Source organism: Amblyraja radiata, chromosome 3 (assembly GCF_010909765.2).
Source record: "Amblyraja radiata isolate CabotCenter1 chromosome 3, sAmbRad1.1.pri, whole genome shotgun sequence".
Classification (NCBI taxonomy): Eukaryota; Metazoa; Chordata; class Chondrichthyes; order Rajiformes; family Rajidae; genus Amblyraja; species Amblyraja radiata.
The window spans coordinates 62403850-62418727 of record NC_045958.1 but is presented as its reverse complement, the minus strand read 5'-3'; the positions used below and the strand labels follow the sequence as shown (position 1 = coordinate 62418727).

The 14878-nt window shown below is 44.0% G+C and overlaps 1 protein-coding gene across 6 annotated transcripts in view; it reads left to right on the top strand.

Moving 5' to 3' along the window:
* LOC116971085 (beta-amyrin 11-oxidase-like) overlaps positions 1 to 14878 on the top strand; it is a 98026-nt gene that overhangs the window by 54032 nt on the left and 29116 nt on the right. For all 6 annotated transcript variants that reach the window (XM_033017915.1, XM_033017911.1, XM_033017910.1 and 3 more), the window contains 2 exons: positions 1218 to 1328; positions 5735 to 5862. In XM_033017915.1, coding sequence (XP_032873806.1) covers positions 1218 to 1328; positions 5735 to 5862 — 239 coding nt within the window. The remainder of the gene's footprint in view (positions 1 to 1217; positions 1329 to 5734; positions 5863 to 14878) is intronic.

Below are 14878 nucleotides of genomic sequence, written 5' to 3'. Positions count from 1 at the left end.
AGTTGACTTGGCCAGTTTGAGGTATTTTGCAAATATGCACCCTACGAAGTTTGAACAATGTACACAAACTTTGAAACAGTAGGGCGTTTTGCAGTCTCCTTGACTATCTTCGGCTACCATTAACAGGTGTTTTGTCTAAGTTCTATTTGTGGCACCATGTTAATGTTCAAAATAGTTGCCATATTCACCTGTCTATTGAAAATTGCTGTACTTCAATTCATCCAGTGTAATATCTTTTTGTGGTATGAAGAGAGCATTTCTTTTTTTTTCCATGACTCACTTCATCACCTTTAACTAGTAGATACTAGTGACAAAATTAGATTTTATTTTTCTTGAATGTGGATCTAAGCGATCTGAAGTCAATAAATACTTAAATTTACCTGAATATTAGTTTTTAAAATGTGAAATTAGGGATGAGTTAGACTAGGCGTGATTAGGTTTTAATCTGCACTGTGAGATTATGCCTGGTCATTAATTTAGGGAATCCATGGCTCAAAAAATAACTTTCTATGAATCAACACAGTATTGACACAACACACCATGTTACAAGTTAGATGCTTTAAGTATCAATATAAGCAGTTCAGCCATCATTATTATGAAAAGATGTATGTGATAACCGAACACATCAAAGTTTAGTACCCTTCTGCAGATCAGTCTCATGGAGTGCAAACGTTGTCACAGTCAGTGCAAATCGCAGGATATAACAACAGAACAAATCATCACCAGGATATATTTTACATTGAAATACTCTGTATCCAGGTCATCACACCCACTAAGATGAGTGATTATTTTACTGCTAAGGCTGATTCCATTGCCTTTTTTAGATTTGTAATGCTTCCACGTTAAGCATTACATTGAAATATTATCTGCATGATTCTGGCTTTAGCTGGGATAATAAAAGTTAAAATATTGAATGTAGCCACCGTATTAAGGATTTACATAAATTAACAGGCTTGTTGCCAAGATGAATGACTGCTGAATGTGTGCTTTGACTGCTGCATGAGAGCTCTGATACCAAACTGGCAGTTGCAACATTGTAATTCATGTTGCAATTTGCACTTGAATTGGGTAATGTTGCAATGCATGCATTGGAGCTTGCTGTATCTAATCCCCAGTGTTTGAGATTATCCATGATGACATAATGAATATTACAATGGGTACCACACCATTTTTATTGTATTTTGACACGGATGCTCAGGATCTCCACTTTAAATCAGGTTCATGTTCGTAAACGTGCACGAGAAAATGAAGCGTACTTGGACCATGTACTACTAGAGGTGGAAAGACTTTGGCCTTCCTTTATTGGTGGACGAAGAGTTGCAAAGCAGGTACAATTATTCTTTGTGTAGCTGAAGTTAAATAGCACTGATGATGGACATAACGGAAACATTTCCATGGAACCTTATACCAATGGGGACCATTCAGCCAATTTTGCTCAGCTGGTTCTTTGAAATAGTCATGTTAGCATTGATATTTGTGTGCTCTTTTACAGTTCTCACACTGTTATTCAACCACTCTACAACCTCAACCCTGCTGTCTCTACAACTTCCCACAATTCTATGTATTTTCATTTTCTTTGCCATATCAGTGGTGGCAATATTTGCTTTATTGCTTGGCCCTAAATTCTGAAACTTTATTTCCAAAACCTCTTTTATGTTGTGCTTCTCTCCTATGCTGTGCTCTTTGATCAGATTTATGGTAATCTGAACTATCTTCTTCATTGACTCATTTTAACAGCTTTTGTCTAATATACCTGTGAACAATCTGGGGAAATGTTACTGTGTTGGTGGTCATTAAGTCTTTACGGGATTATGCTGCATGTTAACTGGCTTCAGCTCTACCTACAGAACAATAATATCAGGGCTGCCAACATTGGGTGAGAGTTGGGAGTGAGAAATTACGAGAGACCAAACCCGAGGGAGCATAGCAACCGGGGGGGGGGGGGGGGTGAATGCAAGGGGGGGTGTCCTCCCTCCCATTGATACAGAGCTGTTGCATATTTCAGCTTGAAATTGTGCAATCTGGTGCATACTATATCAAGTCTTTTAATTTACACTTGAATACAATATTTATGCTTTAAATTGGATTAGCTATGAATAAGGTTAGGCTAAATTAATTCCTAATTCCACAGTGGAGCCAGGCTCTGATCAACAGGTGCAGCACATGAATGATCTTAGTGTATTCATGTATGGAAATCAGATTATAATCAAGCACTTGGCCCATGTTGACCAACCTGGGTCTCACTGCACAACTGGCACTACTGATCCTGACTCCAGTTGCATACCTTCTCTCATTCCTGACCCTGAGTCCAGCCTTACACCTGGCCCTCTATTCTCCCCTGATCATAGCTGCTTACCTGCTTAGGTTCCCAGTGCTGAACACTCCCATTGTCCCAGCTTTGACTGCACACCTAGTACTATTCCAAACCTTGACTCTGGATGCACACTTGGCCTTGCTCCTAGCCCCTCTGCACTGACAATATATCTGGCCCACACATAAAGCCCCATATCTGACCCCCTGGATTTAACCTATTACGTTCAAGTCCACAGGTGCTTATCTAATGCGGTAATATTTTATGGAGCACTTCACGGACCATATAACAAAATTTGCTACATTCATTGGCTTCCTTGTTATCTAACATGCTAGTTACTTTGAAGTCATCAATTGGTTGAACACAATTTCTCATCCATAAAATTATACTCACTCAGCTGTATAAGTATATGTATTCTGTTACCATTTCCTTCATTTTCCGAACAAACTGTCCTGAAGCCATTTTTACCCTCAATATTTTTAGTAACATGCTGTCTTCCTCTCAGCTGGGACTTTTCCGAAATGCAAAGTCCAATAACTATATATTTAAGCAATAATATTCTATTTAATGTGATCTTGAGAGTACGTAATGTTTTCTGTGGTATTCATAACACAACAATGATAAAAAGATCTTTGTTTTGTTTGCACCTACCAACATGCATACATTATTATATTACAGTTAATATGTACCGAGGGCAAATTTTTTTTCCAATGCTCCCCATTCCCAATTACTTTTACATTGAAGTGATTGAAATCCAAGTGATGTTTAAATGGCATAAGAAAAATAAAACCTCCGGAATGGATGATATTCATTATGTGTTGGTTGGAATCAGTATCAGCACAATTACTATATTAAACTTTAAATCTTCAGATGTCCTGGTTCAAGCTAAAACTAAGGACAAATAATAACCTCCTCACACATTGCCCCGCAAGTATCTCTGTCACTACTTTAAAATATGTCCCTTCTTTGAACAAGCTCTTAAACATTGCATCAGAATCAGTTTCCATCTGATTACACTCCTTGAGGATGTTCATCTACGTGTTCAATTAATAAAACAATGAGATTGGGGACATTTCTATTCAACCTGTCAAAGATTTGGGGGGGGGGGGATTAGAAATAGTCAGTGAGGTAAACAAACATAATAGTTGAGTGGCAAATGACGATAATGCTACCTTCCCAATATTTAACTGAAGGAAACAATGTGTTATCAGGGCTGAATGTTGTGACAGACAGCCTGGCACCTTGCATGTCATTTTAATATTACACTTTTCCCATCCCCCTGGATATTCCGGATTAATAAATTAAGGTTTTGTTAACTAATTACAAATTAGGCTAATTACAAATCAGTAACTTTAGCCAACGCCAAAACATGAAGCGCTGAGCATTGGGATCCAGACATCACGGACAACTGGCCTCAGTTCCCCGGTCACATCTGGCAGTGCTCTCCGTCTGAATCGGGGGCCACGGAGTGTTTTTGAAAGTGGGGGGGCTGAGCGCTCACTGACTCCAGCGAGGTCGTGGAGCGACCGAGTCCCACGTTAGGGACTTTTTGAAATTTGATGTATTAAAATCATGTTTTAGTGCATTGTAGAAGTATGATTTCAATGTTTTTTGTTTGAAGTATTTTTAAGAGGTAACTTTTTCTACACAAAGGGTGGTGGGTGTATGGAACAAGCTGCCAGAGGAGGTAGTTGAGGCAGGGACCATCCCAACATTTGACAAACAGTTAAGGGCCTGTCCCACGAGCACGCGACAGCATGCTGCAAGCGCGACCTAGCATGGTCGCTTGAGCCGTATGGCCTCGCGGGGCTGGTCCCACTTCGATCGCCGGAGCCCTATGGAGTTGTGCGGAGCTGGTCCCGACCGCGCGGGGCTCCGAAAACTGACACTGTTCAAAAATTCAGCGCGGCAACGGCCTGCCAGCCCGCAGCCACATTGAGGCCGTACACACCGCCTCGATGGGCGTACGTACCATCTCGATGCCGTATGCACCGTCTCGATGCCGTACGCAGTGTCTTGATGGCGTACGCCTAGCGCGAACTTCCCGCGGACTTCGCTCGAACTTCACGTCAACTCGTACGGGATCACTCGACCTCCGCGCGGCCCCCGCTTCCGGTTTGGTCGCGCTCGCCGCATGCAGTCACATGCTGGTGGGACAGGCCCTGTACGGGGATCACTCGACCTCCGCGCAGCCCCCGCTTCCGCTTGGTCGCGCTTGTCGCATGCTCGCTGGACAGGCCCTTTAGACTGATACATGGATAGGACAGGTTTGGAGGGATATGGACCAAAAGCAGGTAGTGTAGCTGAGACATGATGGCGGGTGAGGGCAAGGTGGGTCGAAGGGCCTGTTTTGACACTGTATCAATCTGACTACATTATACCCCCATGCATGAATGCTTCAAAATCAAGTGGTCGAGTTTTATTGCCATATACTCAAGCATAGAAATATAGAAAATAGGTGCAGGAATTAGCCATTTGACCCTTCAAGCCAGAACTGCCATTCAATATGATTATGGCTGTTCATCTAAAATCAGTACCTCTTTCCTGTTTTTTCACTATATCCCTTGATGTCGTTAGCCCCAAGAGCGAAATGTAACTATCTCTTGAAAACATCCAGTGAATTGGCCTCCCCTGCCTTCTGTGGCAGAGAATTTCACAGATTCACAACTTTCTGCGTGAAGAAAGTTTGTCCTCATCTCAGTCCTAAATGGCCTACCCCGTATTCTTGAACTGTGTGACCCCTGGTTCTGAACTTCCCCAACATCGGGAATATATTTCCTGCAGTTACAGCAAGTGAAAATCTAGCAGGCACGGAGGATGCTTTCTCCAACCACCCCCATTTGAAGGCCACTATCTTCCACCGCCTCTACTCAGTGCTTGGTACCTACTTCCAGCAGCCACTAGTTGTCCTCCAGGTTACCAGGGTGAATTTGGCACAGAGACTCTCACGGCAGCGGCGCAACGTTTCCGATGAATGCCCGGGACTCTTGCTCCATGGCCGGAGCTGCAGCGAGCGACTCGCCAACCCTGCAAACACTTGCCAGCCTCGGCTCCCCGTCCACATCTGCCCCCGCCGCTCCATCCCTCCCTCCGCCCCGGCTTTCCAACACCCATGGCCCATGCAGTTGATATTAGTTTTGAAATTCTCGTTGATTACAGAATTTCTCACGACAGAGCGTGAGAAATTCTGTGATCAGCCGTGAGAGCGTGAGAATTTGGAGAAATGCGTGATTCTCACGCTCATGGCGTGAGAGTTGGCAACTCTGATAATATGGCACTTCCAAGAATTTTAAGCTGATAAACGGTTCTGATGAATCCAAGTTTACTAGGTTTTTTAGGCAGAGGATAAAGTCAATACAAACTTTTTTTACCTTGAGCAAGCTTTTAAATGTTGTTGCCTTTTTCTCCCATTGCCTCTGACAGGACACCACACTCGGTGGCTACACTGTCCCTAATGGGACCCAAGCAATGTTCATTGCATTCGCTATCCATAGAGATCCTGAAGTCTTTGATGATCCTGATGAGTTTCAACCAGAAAGGTGGTCTGGAAGGTATGTACTTTTATTACGTGCGTTAATTTTGATTTTAATTTTTGCAGAACTGTTTTGTTGCAGGAACTTAACATGACAATTTTATGAAATGGTGACACTTGCAAATGATAACAATCTAGGATTAGTAAAAATTGGTCAAGGCTACTGAGGAAATTTACAATGAATTTGATCAGTTAAGAGCAAAAGCGGATTAAATGTGATGGAGATGGGTGCAAAGTGCAACAAATAAGATGTAAAATAGGTGGCACCCTCACTCCTACATTGCCGAAGGTTGATGTTGAGAGATGCAGGAATTTTGCTACATTTAAGGTGAACTTGTCCAAATAATTGCAAAATGGCAATCAACAAATGCTATTGGATTTAGCAGTAGTGGGGAGAGTACAAAGGTTGGCAAGTGATAGTGGGGTACAGGTGGGTGGGGGTGGAAAACAAGAGTTGCCCGTCAGACAGTGTCTGTGGAGACAAATGGACAATTGATGCTTTGGGTCAAGACTCTTCATTCATCTGAAAAGGGGTCAAGGAAAGAGCGTTCACGTCGCGGCCCTGTTTCAACCAATCTTTCCACCACCACGCACAAGAAGCACAAGAAGCGCAAGATAGACACCATTGTGCAGATGCCGAGAAGTGTGTTCAGCTCTGGCTGAACAACTTCTAATCTTGTGTGTGGACTCGATAAGAAGAAGAAGAATTCATCTGAAAGAGTAGGGGGAGGTAGCCGGTGGAGGAGAAGTGGGGCAAGAGCTAGCAATGGATCGGTGGAGACAGGTGAGAAGGAGTGGATTGGCAAATAACAGTTGGGGGGTGGAGGGAAAGGTGGAGATAAACAGGGATTGGGTAGTGATGAGAATAATAGGCTGCAAATTCTGGAGTCTAGTATGAAGGGAACGTTCCGAGTGGAAGTCCATGATGGGGGATGGGTGCAACGGGGAGAATGAGGAGCAGTTGCGGGAGGGGCCAGAGATCCACTGGGAGAAATGTGTGGTTGGTGGGAAGACGAAGTGGAAAGAGAAGGAAATGATATGGAGTTTGGTAGGGTATTGAGGGAAGAAGGAGCTTGAGAGACGATCAGGGTGGATAGGAAGAGAGACATTAGGACAGAGGTGGTGTGGGTTTCCAGAAATTGGAGAATTTGTTGATCATACTATTACGTTGTAGACTACCCAGGTGGAAAATGAGGTGCTGTTCCTCTAGTTTGTATTTAGCCTCATCCTGGCAGTGGAGGAGGTCAAGGGCAGATAGTTTGGTGTGCAAATGGGAAGGGGAGTTAAAATAGCTGGCCACCAAGTGATTCAGATGGCCACTGCGGATAGCATCCTGGTGTCCAGAAAAAGCGGCTGCTCAGTATGATGGACATTCATCAGCATATTAAGATTTTTTTCATTAGGCCTTTTAAAGCTGAAAGCGAACCAAACATCTTTGAGGTGATTTCCAAATGAAAGCAAGATTAAGAAATAGCATCGACTAGATATGTCACTTTAAATCAAAATTTGAAAGGAAACCTTGAATCTGTTCAGACCAGGGAGACGTAAATGTTTTAAGGACAGAAGTAAAATGCTTAAATACAGTGTGTTCAACATCCAGATTGAGTATTTGAAACAAAATTAAACTTGAAATCATTAAGAAGTGTTCAGTCCATCTATTTTTGAGAAGTCATTAGGATTTTTCTGAAGTCATTAGGTTTTTTCAGTATTGAGTTGTACTGGTAAACCTCTATCCGCCAAAAGAACATTGTTGAGTAAGTTAGTTAGGAAAGTGCACAGTAGTTACATTTACTAAAAACAAAGCAGCGCTTAATTTTCAGCAGAAATGGGCTGAACTTTGATATTTTTATTTGTTTTAAATGCCGAAATGAATTTGCAGCCATGTTTTCAGGAAATATCAAAATATTAAGTTTAATATAAACTATATTAATTTATTAACTAATTTATTTCATGGTGTTTTTGAATGACCTATCCATTTGGCTCATCTGGAAAGAGACAAAGCTAGGATCTGTCTCTTGAACAGTGTCATATGATTCCACAAGACACAAATTAAACATTACATGGGGAACCATGAAGTCTTCAGGATATTTGGCAAAGGCTGCCGCTTCCTATCACAAGTGCTATATTTGTAAATAAGCACGCAACTCATGAATAGCTTAATTGTCTCATGAACTCGGAGACACTAGTGAAACTGATACCAGACTCACTAATGCACTCCATTTGACTGACAGCTTCTTCTGACTAATGGCTTCTTCCTTCATTAGTGGGAGATTTTCAGTTCTGTATTTAACTATTTTAAGGTAGACACAAAATGCTGGAGTAACTTAGCGGGACAGGCAGCATCTCTGGAGAGAAGGAATTGGTGATGTTGCGGGTCGAGACCCTTCTTCAGATATGAGCAGCTGAAAGGTTCCCAAAAAACAACTGTTGCATTTATTTTTATTTGACGAACCTCAAAGTGTTAGGACTATTTGCGTAAACTCCAGGTCAATGAGGCTACAACAAATGGTCGGTGCATGCATTGAAAAAGTAGCTTTCATGATGCTTCAAACTGCATCTTGCCCTGACTTTGAAATATAGTCACTGGTTATAGGAAGACTGCAGCCAATTTTTCACTGCTAGATTTTACTACCAGCAGTGAGAGGAATGGTCAGATGATTAGTTGTAGTGATCTTTAAGAGAGAAAAGTTGGCCCAGATCTCCACAGCATTCGAGTGAATAGTTCTAGGGATCTATCATAGTCAACTGAGAGAGCAGACTATATCATTTTAAATCTCATCCAAAAGGTTACATCACTTACAAAAAAAAACACTCCCTTTGAATGCCATTGAGGCAACAGCCTAGATTCTGCTTCAGAGAAACAAGAGTATCTTCTCTTGGTGTAGGTTTACTAGACAAGAAACATGGAGGAGTTAACCAATTTAAAATAAACAGGACAGCTTTGGAGATAGAGGACAAGAATGTGCTACCAATCGCTGCTGTAAGTAGTACTTTCCAGTCTTGTTATTTAGATGATACCAAATACTGTTCCGGTAGCAGATACTTAACCTGAAAGGTTGGATGTCTACCAAGCTGTTTGTTTTGTCTGGGATAGTGTTGAGTTTGCATTTCTTGTCATGTACACTTTCTGGAGTTATGTTTTGCAACTGGTGGAAAAACGTGGAAGAATTGGGATCTGCCCTTTACAATTCCAGACCTGTACTGCAAACTACAGGATTTCTGATCCTGTTGAGTTTAATAGACAATAGACAATAGGTGCAGGAGTGGCGAGCCAGCACTGCCATTCAATGTGATCATGGCTGATCATCCCCAATCAGTACCCCGTTCCTGCCTTCTCTCCATATCCCCTGACTCAGCTATTTATTAGTTAACTAGACCAAGGGCAGACCCGTTGGGTCTGCTCCCCCAACGCAGCCGTTCCCTACCCGTAGCCCCCATGGGAGACGTGGTCCTCCAACTCAAGCGGCTCAGGAATGAGCAGTGCGGCTGTTTTTAAATGGCGTCTTTGAGGCGAGATGCGAGCGCCAGCAGCCGTTATGGTCGCTGGCCAGCAGGAGGCGACAAAATGAGTGAGTGGGGGGGGAGAAGGTTTTAATGAAAAATGTGGACATAAAGATAACGAAATCTAATAAGGAGTGGATAGTTGGAATGGAAAGTGAAATGTCTACCGAAATGGCTGCTTCTATGGGTGAGAAGCCAGTTTATTTTTGAAATATTGGGGGGTGGGGAGAAGGATTTGATTAAAAACGTGTACTTAAACACGACGAAATGTAATGAGGAGCGGATACTTAGAAAGAAAAGCGAAATCTCTACCGAAATGGAAATGATCTTGGAGATTGAGCGTCTGGATTCGGAGTGGCAATGAATCAAAGGAAAAATTCAGCCGGCAGCCGTACATGTAAATGGATCCATTCCGATTGGACATCTGCGAGCATCGGCCATTCCGATTGGACATCTGTGAGTATTGGGCATTGTGACATCACACGATGGAACAAATCAAAAGGCAGAAAGGCAGCCGGACGGCAGGCACAGAGTTTTAATAGTATACTAGACCGTTGGGTCTGTTTCCCTAACGGCGTTTGCGGGGGGGGGGGGGGGAGCTGTGGCATCACACTCACATTAACCACCCCCCAAACACACAGGTGGGGGGAGGGGAGGTGAGAAGAGGGGAGGGAGGGGAGAGGAGGAGGAGGAGGAAACGGGACAGATTTGGGAGGGAAAGGAGAGCGGGGTAGGAGGTGAGAGGGGGATGGGGAGAGAGACGTGGAGGAGGGGGGGAGGAGGGGGGGATGGGGAGGGGGGTGGGGGGAGAGGGGAAGGAGTGGGGAGAGAGGAGAGGGAAGGGGGGAGAGAAGAGAAAGAGTGGGGAGGGAGGAGGAGAGGGGTAGGGGGAGTGATGGAAGAGGGGTAGGGGGAAGGGGGCGGGGGGAGAGAGGGAAGGGGGTGGGGTAGAGAGGGAAGGGGGGTGGGGGAGGGATGAGGAGAGGGGGAGGGAGGGGTAGCGGGAGTGCTGGAAGAGGTACGGGGGAGTGGTGGAAGAGGAACAGAGGGGTGGGGGAGAGGGGAAGGGAAGGGAAGAGAGGGGTGGAGAAGGAAGAGGGGTGGGGTAAGGGGAGAGAAGTGGAAGAGTGGGGAGGGAGGGGTAGGGGGAGTGGTGGAAGAGGGACAGAGCGGTATGGGGGAAGGGGGCGGGGGGCGGGGGGAGAGAGGGAAGGGGGTGGGGGAGAGAGGGATGGGTGGGAGAGGGGTGGGGAGAGGGAAACATAGAAATTAAGTGCAGGAGTAGGCCATTCGGCTCTACGAGCCTGCACCACCATTCAATATGATCATGGCTGATCATCCAACTCAGTATCCTGTACCTGCCTTCTCTCCATACCCCCTGATCCCTTTAGCCACAAGGGCCACATCTAACTCCCTCTTAAGTTCCGATTGGGCATATGTGAACATTGGGCATTGTGACATCACACAATGGAACGTTCACCAGGGGCTGGGGCTCCTGCAAAAGCATATGTAAATGACTCCATTCCGATTGGACATCTGTGAGCATTGGGCATTGTGACATCACACGATGGAACGATCACCAGGGGCTGGTGCTGCTTCTATGGGTGAGAAGCCAGTTTATTTTTGAAATGTTGGGGGGGAGGGGGGGGGGGGGGGGGGGGGGGAGGATTTGATTAAAAACGTGTACTTAAACAGGACGAAATGTAATGGGGAGCGGATACTTAGAAAGAAAAGTGAAATCTCTACCGAAATGGAAAAGATGTCGGCGATTCTGCGTCTGGTTTCGGAGTTGCAGTTAATCAAAGGAAGAAATGCAGCCAGCAGCCGTCCATGTAAATGGATCCATTCCGATTGGACATCTGCGAGCATTGGGCATTGTGATTGGACATCTGCGAGCATTGGGCATTGTGACATCACACGATGGAAACGAATCAAAAGGAAGAAAGGCAGCCGGACGGACGGCAGGCGACAGGCACACAGTTTTATATATTAGATAGATAGATGGATGGATGGATGGATGGATGGATGGATGGATGGATGGATGGATGGATGGATGGATGGATGGATGGATGGATGGATGGATGGATGGATGGATGGATGGATGGATGGATGGATGGATGGATGGATGGATGGATGGATAGATAGTCTGGGTATTAAAGGGCATTTGACTTTGATAATGACGATGAACAGTAAGTGTAGCTGTAGTGTTGGTGAAATGGTCATTGTCTGACACTTGCCGCCAATGTTATGTTCCACTTGCTAGCCTAATGGGGCTGTCCCACTGTACGGGCTAATTCAAGAGTTCTCCCGAGTTTCCCCTGATTCGAAATCTGAGAATTACGTTAATAGCCGCTCGTAGGTACTCGGGGCTCTCGTGGACATTTTTCAACACATTGAAAAATCTTCACGCGTGTTCACGAGCTTACCGCGTTTCCCGAGTACCTGCCGTTAATGTTATGAGCCGTTAAGAGACGTCCCGAGCTCCGACGTACCCGCTACATACATTCTACATGCTTACCACGAGTTTGATTGTTTTTTAAACTCGGGAGAGCTCTTGAATTACCTCGTACAATGGGACAGGCCCCGAGTCTGAATATAGTTTGGGTCTCCACACATGCAGTCATGTGCTGCTTTGTTATTTGAAGACTCATAAATGGAAAAGGAATGTTTATTTAAAAACAATGTAAACACCAGCTTGCTACATTATCTCCCATGGCCCAGTACTTATTTTATTCTCCATATCCCGCAGCTCCGCTCTTGTTCCCCTTCCCCCATTCGTAACAAGGACAGAGCCTCCTTTGTCCTCACCTTCTACCCCATCAGCCATCACATACAGCAGTGGTTCTCAACCTTTTTTCAGTGATGTACCCCCTGTGAAATATTTTTTCAGCCAAGTACCCCCTAACCAGCACAAAAATATAGGCCTACATATATGTTGGCCTATATTTTAAAATCTCACGTACCCCCTGGAGTGCCTTCACGTACCCCCAGGGGTACGCGTACCCCCATTTGAGAACCACTGACATACAGCATATAATCCCCCAACATTTTTGTCTGCTCCAACGGGATCCTACTACTGGCCACATCTTCCCATCTCCACCCCATTCTGCTTTCCGCAGAGACTGTTCCCTCCGCAACTTCCTGGTCAACTCGTCCCTTCCCACCCAAACCACCCCCTCCCCCCCCCCCCCAGGTACTTTCCCCTGCCACGGCAGGAGATGCAACACCTAACTTCAATAGCACTGGCTTTCCCTCTCTCCTTCCCCTCCCCCTTCCCAGTTCACCCACCAGTCTTACTGTCTCCAACTACATTCTATCTCTGTACCGCCTACTCCCCTGACATCAGTCTGAAGAAGGGTCTCGACCTGATACCTCACCCATTCCTTCTCTCCAAAGATGCTGCCTGTCCTGCATTTTGTGCCTACCTTGAACTTATTTTCTTCCTGTACAAATTGGGTAGCAGGATCAGTATTGGCATTTCAAATCCATCCCTATTGGTCTTTGAGGAGTTATGTATGGATGTGGATATAGGGGATCTATAAAATTGACTTTTGCAGCATCAGATTGCTTGATTTTGCTTTAAAACACTTCAGTGGGTTGCAGATCATTTACCAGTGTTGTCATTAACTGCTTCTGGATTTTGAGATAGTGTGTTCAAATTATACTCTGAAGACAAGTATCAAATCTAAGCCAAGCCTTTGTGGCAGTACCAATAGAGAGCTACAGCAACAACTTGCCATTTTTTGCAGGATATGTTCAACTGAGGCCATATGTCCCTTCTGGTATTCATAAATCTTAACTATCTTTGACGTAAGAACAAATGAATTCTCCTGTAGCCATGGCCATTGGTCTATTCATTGCTATTTTCTCCTTTCCATTCCTCGTTTACACCTTAAATATATTAATCAAGTATTTTATTCACATTTTCTTTGTGTCTGTTTATGTAGTTATGCAGCACACGATCTAAGCTCATTGTATAGCCCTGCTTTATATTTTATTATTGTTTTAGACCTGTCTGTGTGTGTGTCTCTCTCTCTCTCTCTCTCTCTCTCTCTCTCTCTGTCTCTGTCTCTGTCTCTCTCTCTCTCTCTCTCTCTCTCTCTCTCTGTCTCTCTCTGTCTCTCTCTCTGTGTCTCTCTGTCTCTCTCTCTGTGTCTCTCTGTCTCTCTCTCTGTGTCTCTCTCTGTGTCTCTCTGTCTGTCTCTCTGTCTGTCTCTCTGTCTCCTTCATACATTGTGTGTAGCTTTAAATGCTGACCACAATATTGTCCACAACACTGATCATCATGATCATCATCCAGCTAGGTGAGCCCATACTCTCACTTGATTCCAATCTTACCTATCCAGGTGAAATTCCTATAAAGCCTTTTCTTCCACTACCCACATTGATATCACCAGTATCCTCCAAGAATGTATGCACCCCCATCCTGATACATACTTCCCTGGTTCCTCCAAGCAATATTAAATCGCTTTGAAATGCACAATGAACTGAATGATGACTAAATATCAATTTCCTACAGAAACATTCATTGTGCAGTGCAAGTGATAATATGTTGTAAAGACTCTGCAGCTTAGTTCCTATGAAACCCAGATCCCAAGACACTATTTACCGTAGATATAAAATTCCAGGCCACAAGTTTCCACTTGGGGTTCCTTCTCGTAACATTAGACCAACAAATGGGCACCTCCACTCTATCCGGGGGAAATATTTGACTGCTTACATATGCAGGAATGAATTACAGATGCTGGTTTAAATCGAAGATAGACACAAAATGCTGGAGTAACTCAGCGGGAAAGGCAGCATCTCTGGAGAGAAGTAATGGGTGACGTTTCAGGTGAAGAGCCTTCTTCAGACTACTTCCATGTTGTCTTTAGACTTTTCTAATCAGTTGCTAAAGTTACAGTGAGAGATCTGGATAACTTGAGTGGAAGTCCATGTGCTTGCTTTTTGTTTTACAGATGCTGCTATAGGCATTTGCTAGATTTCTAGATTGGCAGGCACAAAAAACATCAACAGAGGATGTCGTTCTCCCCACAAAGCCTTGGATAATTATATTTCAGTTCTTGTGATTGAATTACTGGCTATTCAGAGGAAACTGATACAAACGTCAGTATCTGATATCAATGACATTATTTGGACTTCCTTTGACCTGAATGAGAGATACATAAGCAGGCCAACTAATCTCAATACATTGCTCTTTTTAAACAACCTTTTCAATAGGCTGGGCCAACTTCAATAAGGACTTTATAAAATTAAATGTTATGGACAGAAACCCCTTTGTGAAACAAAATTAAACTTCCGTTTACGGCTATTACTTTCAAAATTGTACTTTTTGGGGGGAAATCGGTTTCTAGAAATTAACTTATTGTATGAAGGATGAGAAAGTATTTCAAAGTGTGGATTTTCAGGCTAAATTAGAATATTATAATCCACATGCTTCAAATTGGAGGTAGGAATGGTATGAAATTTTAGCTGTGGTTTTGTGCTTGAGTAGGATGTGACCTTTTGGTCTATGAATTACTGCCTTCAAAAGA